At 45.8% G+C, this 17,540-nt stretch overlaps 1 protein-coding gene across 1 annotated transcript; it reads left to right on the forward strand.

Moving 5' to 3' along the window:
• The first annotated feature begins 697 nt into the window (after positions 1–697).
• On the forward strand, positions 698–17,271 carry LOC139335796 (uncharacterized). The gene is made up of 7 exons (XM_070969599.1): positions 698–1,158; positions 8,474–8,699; positions 9,537–9,594; positions 9,760–9,838; positions 10,835–11,298; positions 13,411–13,548; positions 14,890–17,271. Exons 2-7 carry the CDS (start codon positions 8,566–8,568, stop codon positions 15,427–15,429), a joined length of 1,413 nt encoding a protein of 470 aa, XP_070825700.1. The 5' UTR covers positions 698–1,158; positions 8,474–8,565; the 3' UTR covers positions 15,430–17,271.
• Positions 17,272–17,540: the final 269 nt, after the last annotated feature.

Below are 17,540 nucleotides of genomic sequence, written 5' to 3' on the forward strand. Positions count from 1 at the left end.
ATACAGCAACACAATCTCCTGCGCCCTGATAGGTGGTTGCTTCCCTGCAATGCTCGAAAGTCGCCAGTAGGTGGTGGTAGAGTGGTGGAGGTGCAAGCTTCAAAGGTGTGCGAGAGTGGCAAGGTTCAAACAAGCTAAAGAATCAGACATTACTGCCCCACTTTCACATGTTTCACACATTTACACCATGTTGTGCATGAATAAGACAACCTGACAGAAAAAATGGCAACAACATTTCTTCATTCACCTGCATCTGGAACAACTTTCATTAAAGAGGAAAAGGCAAACATGTAAGAAGGGGTCACGCTGGGTTATTTGGAGCTGGAGCTCTTTTTATTGATTCACTGCAATTCCATAAAAACTGTGATATTTAATCAATAAAGGCTGTTTGACCTGCTGTTGTGCTGCTTCTTTGAACTCTCAGCAGGTTTTCAGGGCTCAGTCAGACTCTCAGTCAGTATATCAACTGTACATATTCATTTAAAATATGCAATAATTTCAACAGGTCACGTTCACTCCATGATTCCCTTTGCAAAAGAAAGAGCTGACACTGTAATTTAGACCCTGAGTGTCCAAGCTGCAGCATCCAAATGGTCCTTATCAGCCTCTGAAATGAACCAGAGCCTCGTGCACCTTCAACTGGGACTGACAGACCCTCCTGAACCGGACTCAGTCCGCTCTACACGCGCACTTCCCCGTCCGTCCGAGGGACGGCGCTAGAATCAAAAGGCAAACTCAAAATTGGGGGGTCTCCAGCTCTGCCCGTGTCACATGGAAGCACAGTAGCTGAGCCGAGGGGATGCGAGTACAGATGGAGGGGGCTTGAGGGACTGTGGAGGAGAAACCTGGCACTCGGAGATCACATTGGAGATACAGCGGCGGCGGCGGCGGCGGCAGCAGCGGCAGAGAGGCAGGTCAGACGCTTCCCAGCCTCTCTTTCTGGCTGGGGGGGCAGAGGAGCGCGGACAGGGCGCACAAGGGGGTCAGCGGGCGCACGGAGGATGTCACATGCAATATGCTGCATTCGTGTTTTCTGAAGCCCAAGAAAGCCAAGTTGTCGCCTTTGATCGATTATGCTCGCGGGGAGCGTCCGGTCCGTGTGGAAGCAGAAGGAAGCGACCAGGGTTGACGCTGCGCCTCCCAAAATCTCCGAGCCGAGTGAGTACGGGGATGCTATAGCGCAATGCTCTGTGCCTGTGGCTATGTGACAGGCTGGATGGAGGGAGGGGAGGCGGTGGTGAGGGAGGGGGGTCATTCATATATGCCTATAGATTCAGCTCGATAAGGTGCACACGCAGCTGGAACGCAGCATCTTTTATTCCTCCAGGAAACGCAAGCCAGTGTGTTTTCCTTTGTGCTGGCCCTGCCTTCGCTTCATTTGCACTGGTCATGCATTTAACACACAGACACGTGTGCAACCCACCTCAGCGCTACTGCATCGCCTTTTGTGATTTAAGCCCCAAATGAGCCGATTGATCAGAGAACTTCACTGTGATTTGACGAGAGGAATGCGCAGGGAGTCCCCAATCGCGCGTTTTTTCCGCGCAGCATCCCTGCCGACTGTGAAGCATAAAGATAATTAACGTTAGACCCTCCGTTAACATTTGCACCCCCCCCCCCCCCCCCCCCGCCTCCCTTCCCTTCCCTCACTCATAAATAGGGGGGGTGTGGGGAACTGGCTTTGTCGTGTAAGTTGCCAGCTGACCTCAGGGACGCAACATCCTTTACCATCCTCACTTTGATCTGGAAATGAATCGGAAACGCTTTGATGATTAGAGAAGAAAAGGAGGAGGAAGAAAAAATGAGTGGCGCTACAGGCTTAATGAAACAAACCCGTGATAACAGCACACTGCATCAGCCTGAAATTCTTCTCTGACCGCCCGTAGCCTCCACCTGCACGGGCATTTTATTTTTTTTAAACCCTCAAACGCGGGTTCACACCCTGCGCGCTCCTCCTGCCTCCGCCGGCGTCGTTTCGGTCCCGGTGTGTAACCTGTTGTCAGCATCACTGCAGTTTGAGGTGTCGGAGCCCAGAGGCGCGGCGAGCCGAACCGTCACCCAGCGTGTGATTGATGCCTGCTGAGTGGGTGCCATCATGAGCCACATGCATCCAACCTCCCCTGACACACACGCGCGCGCGCGCGCGCGCACGCACAGAGCAGCCCTTCATGGAGGATTCTACTAAACAGATCCACAGTGTGAAAACATGATGGTTTCAACTTTAAGCATCTCTCCTGCTCAGCCTGTTTCAAGGTCCCTCACTCTGTCACAGCTGCTGGAAAGGATGCGAGTAACGTGATCACAAGGCATCATAATTATTCTTTCATTTGCTCTGAATAATGTCAGGCGGTGTTTGTTTCCGAGGCAGCGTTGCACAGATAAAGACCGAGCCTCAGCTTTCTTCCTCACAGGGGCATGGTTAATCGTTGTTGCAAGCAAACATTTGACCTAATTCACATTCTCACACAATAGCAGCCTCCTCTCTCCCTCTCTCTCCCCCCATCTCTCTCCCTCACACACACACACACACAGACACACACACACACACACACACACACACACACACACACACACACACACACACATTGCTGTTATTTGTGTCACACAGAGGGTGAGGTTTCTGCTCCATATGAACTCCCAGGTGGTTTATCAAAACCTGAGCAGATTCGGCAGAGAGGCCGCTGCCGGCTGGCTGGCAGGGCTTGTTGAAAGGAGCTCCAGGATTATTAATAATGGACACACATGTAAATGCACTGCATGTTCCTAGAAAATTAAAAGCCTACTGGTATTTATTGCAACACTGTAGGGCTAAATGTGCCCCGAAAAAAGGCGTTTTTAGGAGGATTACACTGTAATTCCTTGTCTGACTTCATGGCCTCGTCAGGTGCTGTAAGCAGAAGTTGTTTTTTTTTAATTGTTTGAAGCAGTTTGAGCTTTGTTTTGTTTAAAAGTCTATTTTTTTTAGTTTAATTTTGATCTGATGATGTGATTGATAAAATGTGACACCCACCCTTCCTCTGAAGACATTTACTGCCCGGGATTAGATCCAAGTCAACAGGTGACATCTTTTCGCCTTATATTCAGTCATCTGCAACTGTAAGAAACCATCGTTTTCTTGATTAATCGATCGATCTTTTGATCTGTATAACAGCAGAAAAATCTCCCCAGCTGATGATGCCTTCAGATGTCCTGTTTTGTCTGACGAACTGTTCAAAATCCAAAGAGAATCAGTTTGATGCAAGATGAGGAAACGCAGCAAGTTCTTACATTTTAGGAGATGGAACAATTGGTCGATCAATTGATTAGGCCATTGAAAGACTCATTAGCCGTTTTGATGATCTTTTACTCATTTCTCAAACAAAAAGCTGCTGTTCTCTGTTTTTGTGGACTGAGTATCTTTGGTGGTTTGGACTGTTGCTCTTGTTGGAAAAATAAAGCAATAAGAAGAAACCACAGTGGAAACTCATGACAGACGTTTCATTCTATTTCCTGACATTTGATTGGCTGAATGATGAATCAGTTCAATGTGAAACTAATCAATAATGAAAATGACTTTTAGAAATGTATCTAGAAAAAAAATGACTTAATGAAGCATCACCGTAGTTGCAGATTCATTTTCTAATCGGTTAATTGATTGATCGTCATCCACATTGCGGCTGTTGTAAACTTTCACCCACTCATTCATTCACCTGTTTTGTCTCCTGTAGAGACACAATGATCAGCGGAAGAGTTAATAAGTCGAGTGACGGTAAACTAATCAGCACCTATTTGACAGTTGATTACTCATTTGAGCCATTTTTAAAGTAAAAAAGTCAATAATTCCTCAGGTCCAGCTTGTCGTTAGTGACATTCTGCTGCTTTTCGTTGTCTCACGTGAAAATTAATTCATTATCTTTTATCTTTTGAACTGTTGCTCCAACAAAACGGCACATTTGACGACCTCCTCTCGGGCTTTATGAAGCTGTGATGGACATTTTTCTCTGTTGTCTGGAGTTTTACAGTTCAAACGATGAATCTAGAAAACAACTGGCAGATGAATCAATAGTGAAAACAATCTTTAGCTCTCCCACACATCTTACAGCCGCCGTTCCTGATATGTTGTTGCATACACTGTTTCCAAAGGTAAAGAATGAACTTTTATTTTTATTTTACTTTGTCTGAATTGATGAACGTGCATGTGATCCAGTAAAGAAGGCAGATATTAATGATCGATGATGCCTTCAGTTTCCTCGCCACATATGGCTCCTTGTCAGTGTAAGCAGCCTTCTGGCCAGTGATACCCGGCCTGGCAACACCTGGCAAATCTGCACCCGCAGGTATTCGCTGGTAGTTTGTAATGAGCACACTGAGCGCTACAGGCGGGGTGTGTGTGTGTGTGGGGGGGGGGGGGGGGGGGGGGGGCTCCGCGGCTGAGGGAGAGGGGGCTTTGTTAAGCAGAAAAGCGTCCGGGGGAGGGCCATTTTTTGCTCTTGCTCTGAGCGCTACGTCCAATTGGTTGGCTCTGACGAGGCAGCTCTAGGGCCAGAGATTACACTGCAGTGCTGAGGCGTCACTCTGGCTGAACACCGCAGGCGGAGGCAGGGGGATAGAGGGAGAGGAGAATGGGTGGGGAGGTGTGGACACACTCATTGAGACAGGGAAGGGAAAAGGAAGGGGAGGAAGGCTGGGAAACCTCGTAGGGAAACGTGACAGGCTCCTCTCATCATCTGCTTTCAGCGTCTTCAAACACCTGCCACAGGACTCCCACGCATGTCTTCCTCCCCTCCTCTCTCTCCTTTCTTTTCCTCCACACCTACACCTTTCCCCTTTCTTCTCTCTCGTTACCCTCTCCATCTCCTCTCCCCGGCTCTGTTGTCAAATCAGCACAGATATAATTACGCTGACACTGTTGCAGCTGTAATTTAAATGATCGTTGAATCATAGGTGCATATGGTTCTTTAAATCCAACACAATATTTCAGGCTGCTCACTCCGGTGTGTTCTGGTGAAGTCGAAGCCCTGCTGGATAAATTAGTGACATTAAAAGCAGGTCACAGTGAAATCTTTGGCATGTTTGCTGGCTGCTGTTAGAATATACCAAATGGTTTTGATGGACACGCTGGGAAAACATGTTCACTGCTGCAGTGACTTTGTTAAGACACGCTCAAAGAAGTATGTAATTATGTTGGATATCCAGTGTTGGCAAACATGACTTATTGATAGGTTGTACTAATAGTAACTAACATGAGGTTAATTTGAATGAGCAAACAAAGCAGCTCCTCTCTGGTCAGGACGCCCTGAACTTACAAAGAAAACTACAAGCAGTGTGCAAAGAACCACCAAGACGTCCACGTGTGAAATTTGGTGCAAATTGGATTTCACGCTGAGAACAGTCGGGTTCAAGGCTGGAGACACTAAAAGAAATGCTAATTAGCCAAAGTCTGCAAAACTTCTAGCGTGCAGAGCCTGATAAAGTCCTGCCTCGTCTCTCTGTTTTAACAGAAAAGCTGATACGTCATAGGAAAGTCACTCAAATGATATTGTCCGAACACTTTCACAGAAGAGAAGAAACAAAGGAGAAAATAAAAGATTGGAGAAAAGAAATTCACAAGGATAAAACTGAAGGGTCGGTGGAGGTCATGATAACAGACTGTCCCCTCTACTGAGTTAGCTGAGATATCTGCTGTCTGAATCACTCGTCCTGTGTTCTTTGAGAAACAAAATCAGAAAACAAAAACTAATGTTGAACATTTTTCGGTCTGATGATTTGATGGAAGATCGCTCTGGTATCCATCTCTGAAAATGAAGACCTTATTTCGATCGAGTCAATGAAATCTTGCATGAAGCCGTAATGTCAGCATTATATCATACAACCCTGATTCCAATAAAGTGGAGACGCTGTGTAACACACAAGATATTTCTAGGCAGATATGTCCCTCAGGAGCTGGTAGAGACCAAAAACAGAGCTAAAAGAGAGTAAATGTTTGACATAGGTTCATCGGAAAATGTTGCTCCCTAAGTGCTGGATATGTGAATAAGCAGCAGGGGTTTGGTGTAAGATTCACTCTGTTCCAAGTTAGACATTATGTTCAAACCAAGCTGTGTTTGAACTTGATCCCAGTGTTGCAGAAAAAGGCCATCAAACCAACTGATCACCTGTCACCTGTTACCAATGAACCTGTTTACCTGTGGAATGATCCAAACAGGTGTTTTTGGAGCATTTCACATCTTTCCCAGTCTTTAGTTGCTCCTGTCCCAACTCTGTTGCTGCATCAGATTCAGAATAAGCAGGTATTTACAAAAGTCAATGAAGCTGATGAGGTCAAACATTAAATATATTGTCTTTATGCTGTTTTCAGTAGAGTTTAAGTCAAAAAGGATGAGCAAATGATCAAATTCTGTTTTAAGATGTCACGCTGATCCAGACAGCAGCTACACAACACAAGAGCCACAGACTCTGAACAACAGCCCACGTTAGCTTTCCTGCTAAAGTCTCCTTCTTATCTACCATACAAACATGAACACACATCTTGTTCTGCATCTCAACTTGTTTAATGAGCAACCAAACAAAGATTCACCAGAGAAAAGTGCAATGCTAATATCAGTTTGCAGGCTAGCTAATTAGCCGCTCAGCTGTAGCACATTTCACAGCACGTAAACAAACCTGCAAATGTCTTTTTTGTTCCAGTTAAATTATGGTGCTCCTGTCTCTTCAATACCACTAAAACTGTCTGACCACCACCTTTTCTTAAGTCATGGGACTCCAGACACAATGCATGCCACACATGGAGGAGATTAATGTTGCAGGAGGATATTAGAAAGTGGCTGTTTTGAAATTCAACATTCAGTAAAACAGTGTTTGGTCAGATGTGATTAGCATGGTGAACAGTGTGGTAGCATGGCTGTGCAGAGCGCATGTGCAGCCTGGCTTGGTGAATATATTGGACAGACTTTCAGAGAATTCATGATAACATATGAGCCCACTTGGGTGACAGGAAATGGACTAGATAGGAAAAGTATCTTTTGCATAAATTCAACAAAATCAGTGGAGATGGGAATAGATGTGGCTTAAATCACAAGACCAGGCTGGTATATGGATGTTTGCACTGCAATCTGTCTGTTTAATGAACCTCAGATTAAGTTAGTTTAAATACAAGGTCATTCATGAGGGGATGACTCTGGTGAAGAAGAGCTAACTAGCAGTTCATGCGTGGGTGCTTTGAATTCATATTAGGCCTCGCTAACTTTCCACATCACTGCTGCAATGATAAAAGTATTTGAGCCGCTGCTGATTGACGCATCCGCTTCAGAAATGTCTCTGAAAAAAAGCAGCGACGGTCTCGAGGTGTCCATGCTTTGGCAAACTGTCAGAGAAGATCCACGCTGCTCTCCAGACTACAGACAAATTGTTAAAGTGATTTGGACTGTGAAGATTGAATTCTGTCTGGAAGGAAAGGATCTATGTGGAATCCAATACGAAAGCAGGTTGTCAGATTTGATCATTAGTGAGGAGGAGCGAGGAAGAGTTTGTCTAAATCTGTAGTTAGAAACTGAATAAATACACGAGAGACGTTTGGATCAGACATGTACAGACAGCTGACTCAAAAACTTCAGTTCAACAAGACTTTGGACAAACCCAGGCGGTATGTTTTCCCACAGTCTGCCGTTCAGTCTCGTTGTCACTGATGGACAAGCGACACTCACATAAGCATGCATGAAAACACGGCGTCACAGCAGACAGATGGCGTGATTTGACAGAGATTAGAACACGCGTGCTGTTTGCTCTTTTTGTTATAGCTGTGTTTCTATTGTTTATTTGAAACATATTACACTGCCAAATGTTAAATTGTCTGGCAAGCAGCACCGAGCAGAGAGGAAGTGAGAAAGATGTTTCTGTCTGCTCGCTCTGCTTTCGTACTCGTCTCCTTCAGTGTTTCAGGCTACTGTGGCTGCTGGCATGTTCAGCCTCTCTGTGACTCATCGCACCTTCTCAATATGTATGTTTGTTCCTGTTTGAATGGTTCAAACCGAAGGAAATTTGGATTTATTCAGATGACTCGTAGCAGCTACCTGACAAACAGATCAGCTCGAGATCCCCTGTGTTCAGATTTATGTTTATTTCAGTTATTAAGCTGCTGTTAAACGTGTAACTGTTGGATTACTTTAAGTATGAGCTCACTTTTACGCCGTGTAGACCTAGATGCTTGAAAATCTTTGTTGGTGAGCAGGTATGCTGTTGATGTCTATGTAAGTGTGACACACAAAGCTCAGTAATCCCTCAAACAAGGTAAAGCAGAAGCACATGCCGGAGGCGTAATGTCTGTTCACTTCACTGCTTCGGTGCTGGATGGGAATTCTCACTGTTCCTCTTTCCAAACTGCTGCTTCCCTTTGCACCCTGAATATTTTACATCTGGTTCTGCTGGTTTGTTGACCTACTTAATGTTTTGTAAAGGTTAGATAATTTTGTAATTAAGCACCACTCTGTGCCTGCAGATCCCAGTGAGACCGTGGCACTTCCCTGCGTGCATGAGTTGTAAGGGTGTGAGTGTGAGTGTGTGAGAGCAAGTGAGCGCCAGCGCTCCCACATGGCCTCCATGCAGGACGGGCTGAACTTCACGGCTCCTCCCTACGGCAAGGTCCTGCTGCTGGGTGCTATCGCTGCTGCCTCAGCCTTTGTTGTCACGATCCTCATCGTGGTGCTCTGCGTGGGCTGCCAGAGGTGAGAGCATCGCCGTGCACACACATATGACCACACACACACAGAGACACACATGTGATCAGGACACTTTATAATATTTACACATGCACACACCAGTGTGTAGTAAAAGTATCAATACAGCAATGTAAAAATACTCCATTACTTCTAAAAGTCCTGGATTTGAAATGTTAAAGTACGGAAGTTTTATCAGCAAAATGTACTTAAAGTATCTAAAGTAAAAGTACTGCAGTAAAATGCCCCCTGTATACAGCCTTATATAGTTGGTTCCAGTGGTTCCCAACGAAGGGATTGGGCCCCTCTGAAGGGACACAAGATAAATCTGAGGGGTCATGAGATGATTAATGGGAGAGGAAAGAAGGAAAAACTAAGTCCGGTCTCACAAATTTGTATAAATGTTTCTGACTTTTCTGTAGTCTTTACGTCCTCTGAAGATTCATAAGAGCTCACAAGCCAAAAACAACTGGTTCATCTTGTAGCAATTAATTGTTTTTTATTAGATTAAATGTGATGTATCGAGTAACTATTGCTGTCATGGAGTCTGTAATGTTGTGGACTAGAGGTATAAAGTAGCATAAAAAGGAAATACTCAAGTAAAGTACAAGTACCTAAAAATTGTACTTGAGTAAATGTACTTAGGTACTCTCCACCATTGGCACGCACATATGCAAATACACTCCTCATGTCCCTCTGTGTCACACACACACACACACGCGCAGTCATAAGATGACTCAGACACACATGGACAGTGACTCAAACGCTGCACATGCACAAGCACACGCGAGCGCATCACTGTCGTAAGTGTCAACCTGTGTGACAGAGCGGTTGTGTTTACCACAGGAAGGGGAAGACACACAATGTTCCCGGCGAGGGCGGAAAACACCGTCTCATGGACATGGTAGGTATCATGCTCCTCCATGTTTTGTTTGTGTTGCAGCGGAGGTAGCAGAAGCAACTCAATTCAACAGGGAACAATATCATTCAGAGGACACCTCTTCAGTCTTAATTACTGTTTAACTGGCCCTGCGTGTGTGCGTGTGTGTGTGTGTGTGTGTGTTGTCAGGGTATACTCAGGCAGTCGAAGCTGCGGTCCATCAGCAAATCAGACACTGAGATGAACAAGATGAACTGCAATGGCAAAAGTGAGTGCATCTTTCACATACAAATCCTGACCCGTGTCTCTGAACTCTCCCTCACTGTTGTCTGGTGAAAACCTCGTATCTCCTGTCTGGGACTAAACAGGCTTCTCTTATTTTAGCTGCATGACAAAGCACTTTTGGCATCACTGAAAGGGATTTGGGGGGATTTTTCTGGTTTTTGCTTGACAGCCGATGCAGTCCGTGAAATGGCAAAAAATGGAAATATCGATAAATTTAGCAGCAGATCAATAGCACAGCAAGTAAACACATGAATGCAGCACAGGTAAATTTAGCTGCAGCGTGTTCTGATTTGGGTTCATCCTCATTCATTAACAGCAGGCCTGGAGTCCACGAAAACAACCCCTGATGAACAAAGACGTCAACCTCCACGTGTGCTGTATCTGATCCGGCTGCTACATTCATGCAAAACCTCCCTGTAATGAGATTTAAGCACGCTTTAGGAGAGAAATGTACCCTAAAACAGAATTCACATTACATTTCCCGCTCAGCCTTATTCCACTGGACTGCTCAGTCTCGATTTATGAACATGCATCTCTCTCTCTCAAAGACGGAAATCAGAGAGCCAAGACAAGTCCTGGAGCTCCGTCATGACAGTCGACAGGGAACTGTGTTTGTGGGCACTGTGACAGTAGCCTGAGAGGGTTTGAAGAAATATAAGCATATGTCCTGCTTCATACTTGTCCCGCTTCCACCGCAGTGGAATGAAGTCAATTTGGACGCATTTTCTCAAACATCCGCGTCAGCTCCCAGTTTAGTGTCAGCTCGACATTTTCTCTCACCAGCCAGAGATTTGTTCATGTTCACAAACGTTTGTTCAAGTGTCCGATGCAAGAGGTGGAAGAGCGTTATGTTTTATGTTGGGCATGTTGTATGTGGCCTGTATGTGCCCTGCAGAGGCATCTAAAAAGAAGCGTCCAGCCAGCATGGACCTTCTGCTGCTGCTCAGCTGCCGGTCTAACTCTGACCTCCGTTCTCAAGGCAGGCAGCTTCCCCAGATCCCCTCTGGGACCGGAGAGGACGGAGAGCACACTTACTCCGAAGTGGGTCGACGCTCCTCCACCACACGTACTGACGATGCCCTCTACGCCATGGTAGGCAGAGCCGGGCAGACGGACACTCCGGCCCCTCCGGCCGTCCCTGCCAACACCCCGGCTCCCCCAGACCCAGACGGGGATGTGGAGGGAGGGCTGCCCGAACCCGAGGCCCAGGTCATGTCTCCCCCTCACCCTCCGGAGACGGCCGAATACGCCTGCGTCAGGAAGCTGAGGAAGGCTGACAAGGCGCCCCAAAAGAGGGACAGCGGGACGGATATGGGGGAGCCACCGGCGCCGCCTCCACGACACGCCCCGCCGTCGCATCCCGCCCCTCCTCCACCACACCCTCACAGCACAAAGTTGCCCCGTAGAAACATGGATGCCTTCAACGTCCCGTCATTCCCAAAGGTTAGTAGAGGATAAGCTGCACTTTCTAAGAGGTTCATCCAGAGCTTTCAGCTGTGTCTCTTCTACATGGATGCAGGAGATGCAACTGAAAGCTCTGGAAAAAGCCAATAAATGCACCTTAAATTAAGATTTAAAAGTTAAAAGTTGTTGTCTGGGATGAATTTGGTTTAAACACTGAGCTGTTTTTGTATGGGCGAGTAACTTTTCACCTTTAGAACAGATAATTTCAGGTCATTGACAGATAATTGTTTCGGGGGGAAGGATTAGATTAGGTCTTTAGATTAGTGGTTCACCAGAGGTCAGACCAGAGCAGCAGATGAGATCATGCAAAGAAGATTAAGATTAATGCTCAGTCCACACATACATGGGTATTTTTCAAAACATAGCTTTTTCTATACGTTCTGTTTTGGCTTGTGACGACAGAGCGTGCGCCGTTATCCTCTTTGTTTACTGTTGGATTGGACCTCTAGTTGCAGGTAACCAACTGGTATAAGATTTTTTCAGGCTTCTGATTGGCCGTCATGGCTTTAGGGTTAGCGTTACATTGCTGCCTGCTGGTTTGTCGCCACCTTGAGGTTGACTTTTGTGGTTTTTAGTGAAACAGCTTAGCAACCAAAAGCGATCGATTGTCATGAAACCTGGTACAGGCCTTCATGCTTCCCTCAGGATGAAATGTAATAGCTTTGTTGAATTCTCTGACTTTTCAACTGGTGCTATCATCAGGTCAAAGTTTAAATTGGTCAAGACTTCTCAATTTGTCCAGCAGTGTTAGCATGCTAGCATGCCAAACTGAGATGGTGAACATTTGAAACTATTACCTGTTGAACATGTTAGCATTGTCACTGTGAGCATGCTAACGTTAGCATTTAGCTCAAAGCACCACTGTGTCTGCAGTCTTACAGAGCTGCTAGCATGATTGTAGACCGTTAGCAGGCGTTCAGACTGAAAACGGCCCGGTGTTAAAAACAACACAGGGCAGTGTCTGGTGTGTTGCTGCAGAGACACGTCCACTTTGAGAGCAGATCTGTAAATTTAGAGGCTTATAAGATGTAAAAATGCAATTTATAAATGTACAACTCTGGAAAGTTGTTGTGATATCCCATTTTTTTATCTGGGGTTATGAGCAGTAAAAATAGAGCTTATTCATGACATATATGAATGCAGCGCCTTGCTGGATGTCTTTGAGCCATGTTGAACCAGGTTAAACCGTCTTGCTGGGCGATCTTGTGGTTTTTCTCCTCTGGGTTGATGGACTGGCCTCAAGCAGGCTGCATTTTTCATGCCGGCCTCGAGTCTGTCTGCAGGCGGCCTTGTTTAGACACACATTGCGTGTCAGTTTGTGGTGTTGTACGACATTAATGTGCAGTTTGTAGTCCAGGTACAGTGGAGAGTATTTCCTGTCAGATTTCCTATGGATGCTGCAGAGGATCTACACAGCAGTAATTGTGCCAGTGTTGCAGTTTTCTCTGGACTCGGCTGCATCGTGCATGGCGCTGTGATATGTTAGCACGTCTGTGCACATTTCTTTGAAGTCTGGGCAGTGATCTGTGTTTATTTGTTGGAGAGTTTTCGGTGATATTTCTGCTCTCAGCAGTGTCACCTCCTCCATATGTTCGCAGCAGCAGGAGCGGAGGCAGACTCTCCGCTTGTGCTGTGGCTATAAGGCTTTGTGCTCCCCTCCAGGTGACAGTGGGAGGCCATTTGCTGCCCTGTGTGAGGTCAGCGAGGTCGCGCTCTCTGCTGTGACCTGAGTTCAGTAACACACACAGTTCACAGGCTTACACGTGTACACAGACTGCTCACAGGGCCGCGCACCGCTGATTTTCTTGTGGATGACGCAACATGTTGAAATTGAGTCATCCAGAATATAAGCACATGGTTCCTCACGGTAGAAGCTCCACCTTCCAGGGAAAATCTTTTCAATACTGTATGAAATCCATCCAGTACGTTTCTAATGCCAGCTCTGTGCTGCGACACTTCAGTTTAATTTGTCCTTTATGAACCCCACCGGGCCTGACTGTAAAATGCAGTTTTTCATATTCACAAATACTGACAGAAGACGTGCATGAACACGATCTCGGCCCCAAATGCAATTTCTTGTTCCGTTGACAGGAAGTGATGTTTATGGGCAACGGAGAGCAGTACATCTGGAAGCCTCCTGAGGATGAAGAGATGCTCATGCACCAAAATAAAGCCCTGGGACCGCTGGGTGCTCACACAGTGGAGAACATACAGCCGTCTGCTGCTGTGGTGAGCGAGGACTCTTCAGTCTGTGCATCAGTCCGTTGGTTTATTTGTCACATTACTGTGTTGAAGCTCCCTAATCCCACTGTACCCCTTTCATTCACTATTAGTTAGCTTCATTATTTGACAAAACATCTTCACGCATTGTTTTACAGCAATTATATTCTGCTTCTGCTTGCATGGTGCTCTTAAACTGATTTAATCCAGATTGTGCCGCTCGTGTGCAGTCGGTGCGTTTGAGTCACAGAGCTAAGCACCCATTTTTGTGAAAAACATATAATAGTGATAGCTGGCCATCTTTTAAAAACCCATAACGTCATTTAACAAATGTACAGCTGTCCTGGAGGCATTTCAAGACTCCTCAAAGACTATTCTAACCATCTGAATGAAAAGAAATATTCAGTCCGCTGCACTATAAAAAAGATGATTAACTCGATTTCATAATTCAGACAAAGACAGTAGCTTAAAGGACGCGTCCTTGTTCAGTTTGTGCGTGATATCATTTATCACAGGCCTATGCTGATCTTATTTTCTGTGATTTCATATTGTCATACAAAATAATGGACTTACGCTTCTCTTGTGTCGTAAAACGAGCAGAGATACATGTGCCTTTTCTGGATGCCTGGATAGGAAGTCTTTAGGGGTGGTGGGTGCAAGAGGGATGAACCCAAATGCAGACGAAAGCAGGCAGACAGGATCAGGTCGGTGATTTAATGGGAAGACACCAGACACCAGACAGACAAGGGTCAAAAGCAGAAAGCAAACAAACCTAAAACGGAGCAGCAGGAATCTTAAGTCCAGCAAACAGCCAAAAGGTCAAACACAGGAGTCAGGTGAAAACAGGTTCCAGATACAGGTAACGAGGTAATGGACAAACAGCATGTGAGTTCAGAGGCTAATGAGTCAAAACATAACGCACATGGTACAAACTTAACAATCTGGCGATGAACAGAGGAGGTAGAGCAGCACACATGGTGAGAGGCTGATGATAGCATGAGCTGCAGGTGAGGAGGAGGACAGGTGTGTGTGGCTAGGTGGGGCTGTCAGGTGATGGAGAAAAGAGAGAAAGTGTGAGAGCATCTGGTGGATAAGTGGAGAACAGCACCGAAGGGCCAAGAAGAACGGAGATGAGGCTGGGAGGAGGAACAGGGAGACAGACGGACAGAAATAAGAGTCACAGCTTTTTTAGTAAACTGAAGGTTTGAAAAAGGTTGAAGGAATAATTCAATACTTTGGGAAAGATGCTAATTTGCTTTGCCGTTGGCTCGCAGTTTTCACAGTGGCAGGTTTGAAATGTGAAACACGTCTTTCTTTACCGTCTTTAATCTCTGGCGTGTTGTTTGACAGGTGGCTGAGATGTACTCAAAGGTGTGTAAACCAGGAAAGAAGAAGAGAGCTGTGCCTGGCTCTCCCCCAGCCAATCCTGGATTCCGGACCTTGGGTCGTGGTGACCGGGACCGAGATCGGGATGGGGGGTTTAGTGTAGTGGTCAAACCCCAGACGTGGGCCCTTCAGGAGGGCAAAGCAGTTGGAGGGCCCCTCGACGACCACTGCTATGAGTCCATCGGGACGGAGGAGTGCGATCCGGCCTACGAGAACCTGGAAGGTGGAGGCGCCTGGAAGCGAGAGAGGCCCCCCAACACGTGCGCCACCTTGCGGCCGAGGAGGAAGAAAGCCCAGCAGCCCTTGCAGCAGCAGCAGCCCCCACCGCCTCCGCCCACGCAGCAGACCCCCAAGTTACAGCACCTGCCTGCCAAAGCCCTGCTGCTGCCGGGGGAGAACCTGTACGAGAGCATCGGCGACCTGAAGCAGGGCTCCGCCACCTCCAGCACCACCACCATCTTCACTTTCAACGACGGCATGGAGATGTATGTAACAGGGCTCTGAGGCGGCGGCTGCACTGTGACCCCTATCCTTCCAACACAAGGAGCTGAGCTAACACCACAAGGAGTGACGGCTGAGCCCCTGTCATGCTCACCCACACATACTGTTTACATTCAAGTCATAACATCACGCCTTTCACAGGTCCGGAGGCCTTGGGGCACTAACGTTGATCTGTTATGACCTGGGCTGGATACAAAGTCCAATCTATAAACCTTATATGGAATCCAAAGGTAGTGAATAATAAATGAGCACAAGACCGTTGCAGAGCAATCTGTAGGTAACAGTAGCACTTCTATTTTCCTGATACATATGTGCAAAGCACAATAAAGTAAAAAAGCCTAAATTCTTCCTCAATTCTCACGGGTTCACCTGGTCCTAGCAGGACTTGTATTTGGGGAAAAGGCACAGCATTGTGTGAAATCGTTTGGTAGCACTTAGTCTGTCGTGAACAGGCCTTCCCTGTAGTCAAGATGTGATTCAGGACAGAATTGAAACGATAGAAAGGAGCGAATTACTAATCAAAATACTTGAAAGCTCAGGGACCAAGAGAATCAATTATGAGAGTATTATAAGACAAATTGCACACATTTTGCATTCCTCCTAAAAGCTTCGACTAATTTAGACCATTCTCACATGGAAAAACCGACCGGAAACCTCCCTCCGTCATGTTTTGTTTCATCTTCCATGGACTGAACACTGTCTCCACTGCCGTCTGTAAATGAAGTGTTTTACTTTGTTGATCCTGTTTCTGCACTTTGCCTGCTACAAGTTGCATGCTTAAAAAAAAGTGAAAAAAAAACCCAACAAAAAATCAAGCAGTGTCATGTGGTACCTCTATATGAATGTTTTTTTTTCTATTGTCGTTGGTTGTTTATTTATTTTTAGTGTGTTGCTTTATTTCTCTGTAGAGCACAAAGCCAGATAGATTGAGGGTGTCTTTGGCTCAGTGGGACTCTGTGCAGCAGAGAGGACAGTTCATGTCTCTCGTCCTTAGCCTGCCACACACAGTACAGATGAATCAACACTGAAGAGAACTGCTCGAGTCCTGAAGGTGGAGACAGTCCACTCAACCCCCCCCCCACACACACACTCACACTCACACACACCCCTCTCTGTGCTCAGTCCTCACTCATATCTGTGGAGCGTTCATCTACAATAGTCCCTGCCTTGTGGTCGTATGAATCTGCTTGGGTTTCACCATAGTGCAGCTTGGAAAGCTACAGTAGAACTGATGTGTATTAGCAAACGTCATGTCTCATCGTCACTCCATCGATGAACTCTCTGTTATCAGTGTTAAAAATATCGCAGAAATGACAAAAATGTGAAGCAAAGCGGTTTTCGCTACGCAGCAGAGCATCACCCCGAGGATGACGCACTCAAAATTGCATCCAAAATCCTGGACAGTCACGGTGATTTCATTTGACCAAATATCCCCAGCAAACAATGTGATTATACTGTATGTTGATGCAATGTGTATGTACATTACAAAAGAGAAAGAATAATAAATATATCATCAGTGTCAAGAAATCTATCTTTTTCTATTATGTTTAATTGTGTTTTGGAATGACTTCTCTTGTGACACAAAACTGCAAAACAGCTGCAATGTAAATTTCAGTGTATTCTGTTTGTTGTTTTTGAAGCCATGAAGCTACGGTGTGTTCTTGGAAAGCCCAGCTAAGTTAAATGTGGCAGCTAATGTTGTGTGTTTGCTATTCAGACTACAGGGTCTTGTACTCAGAAGCGTGTAATTAAGTGCTAAGTGCAAAAGATTGTAATGTTTTATATCAAGATTACTATTCATGAAATGTCAGTCAAGTTTATACTTTTGTAATAAAGTGGCACTTTAAAAAAAAAGACGTTTTATCTCATAGTGTCAGTTCTTAAGATCGAGAGAAAGCAGAATTTGCTGAGTGACGCTGGCGACGACCTTCTCTCGGGCCTAAAGAGTTCACTTTGCCATCAGACGGATCAAAGGCTCTGTTTTAAGTCAAACCTGCTCCTCTGATCTCTAAAGCTGCCTGTAGATTCACGTCTTCAGTCCAATCAAAGCCCAGAAAAACCTGAACAGACCTCCAACCTTAGGGTCAAATCAAGAAAGATCTCAAAATGTTTTC

Source organism: Chaetodon trifascialis, chromosome 8 (genome assembly GCF_039877785.1).
Source record: "Chaetodon trifascialis isolate fChaTrf1 chromosome 8, fChaTrf1.hap1, whole genome shotgun sequence".
In the NCBI taxonomy this organism is placed as follows: Eukaryota; Metazoa; Chordata; class Actinopteri; order Chaetodontiformes; family Chaetodontidae; genus Chaetodon; species Chaetodon trifascialis.

Excerpts from the sequence above, each read along its gene's own strand:
- LOC139335796 (XM_070969599.1), top strand. The coding sequence starts at position 8,566 with ATGGCCTCCATGCAGGACGGGCTGAACTTCACGGCTCCTCCCTACGGC. Across the intron at positions 11,299-13,410 it reads ACGTCCCGTCATTCCCAAAG|GAAGTGATGTTTATGGGCAA; the intron begins GTTAGTAGAGGA and ends TTCCGTTGACAG. Across the intron at positions 13,549-14,889 it reads TACAGCCGTCTGCTGCTGTG|GTGGCTGAGATGTACTCAAA; the intron begins GTGAGCGAGGAC and ends GTTGTTTGACAG.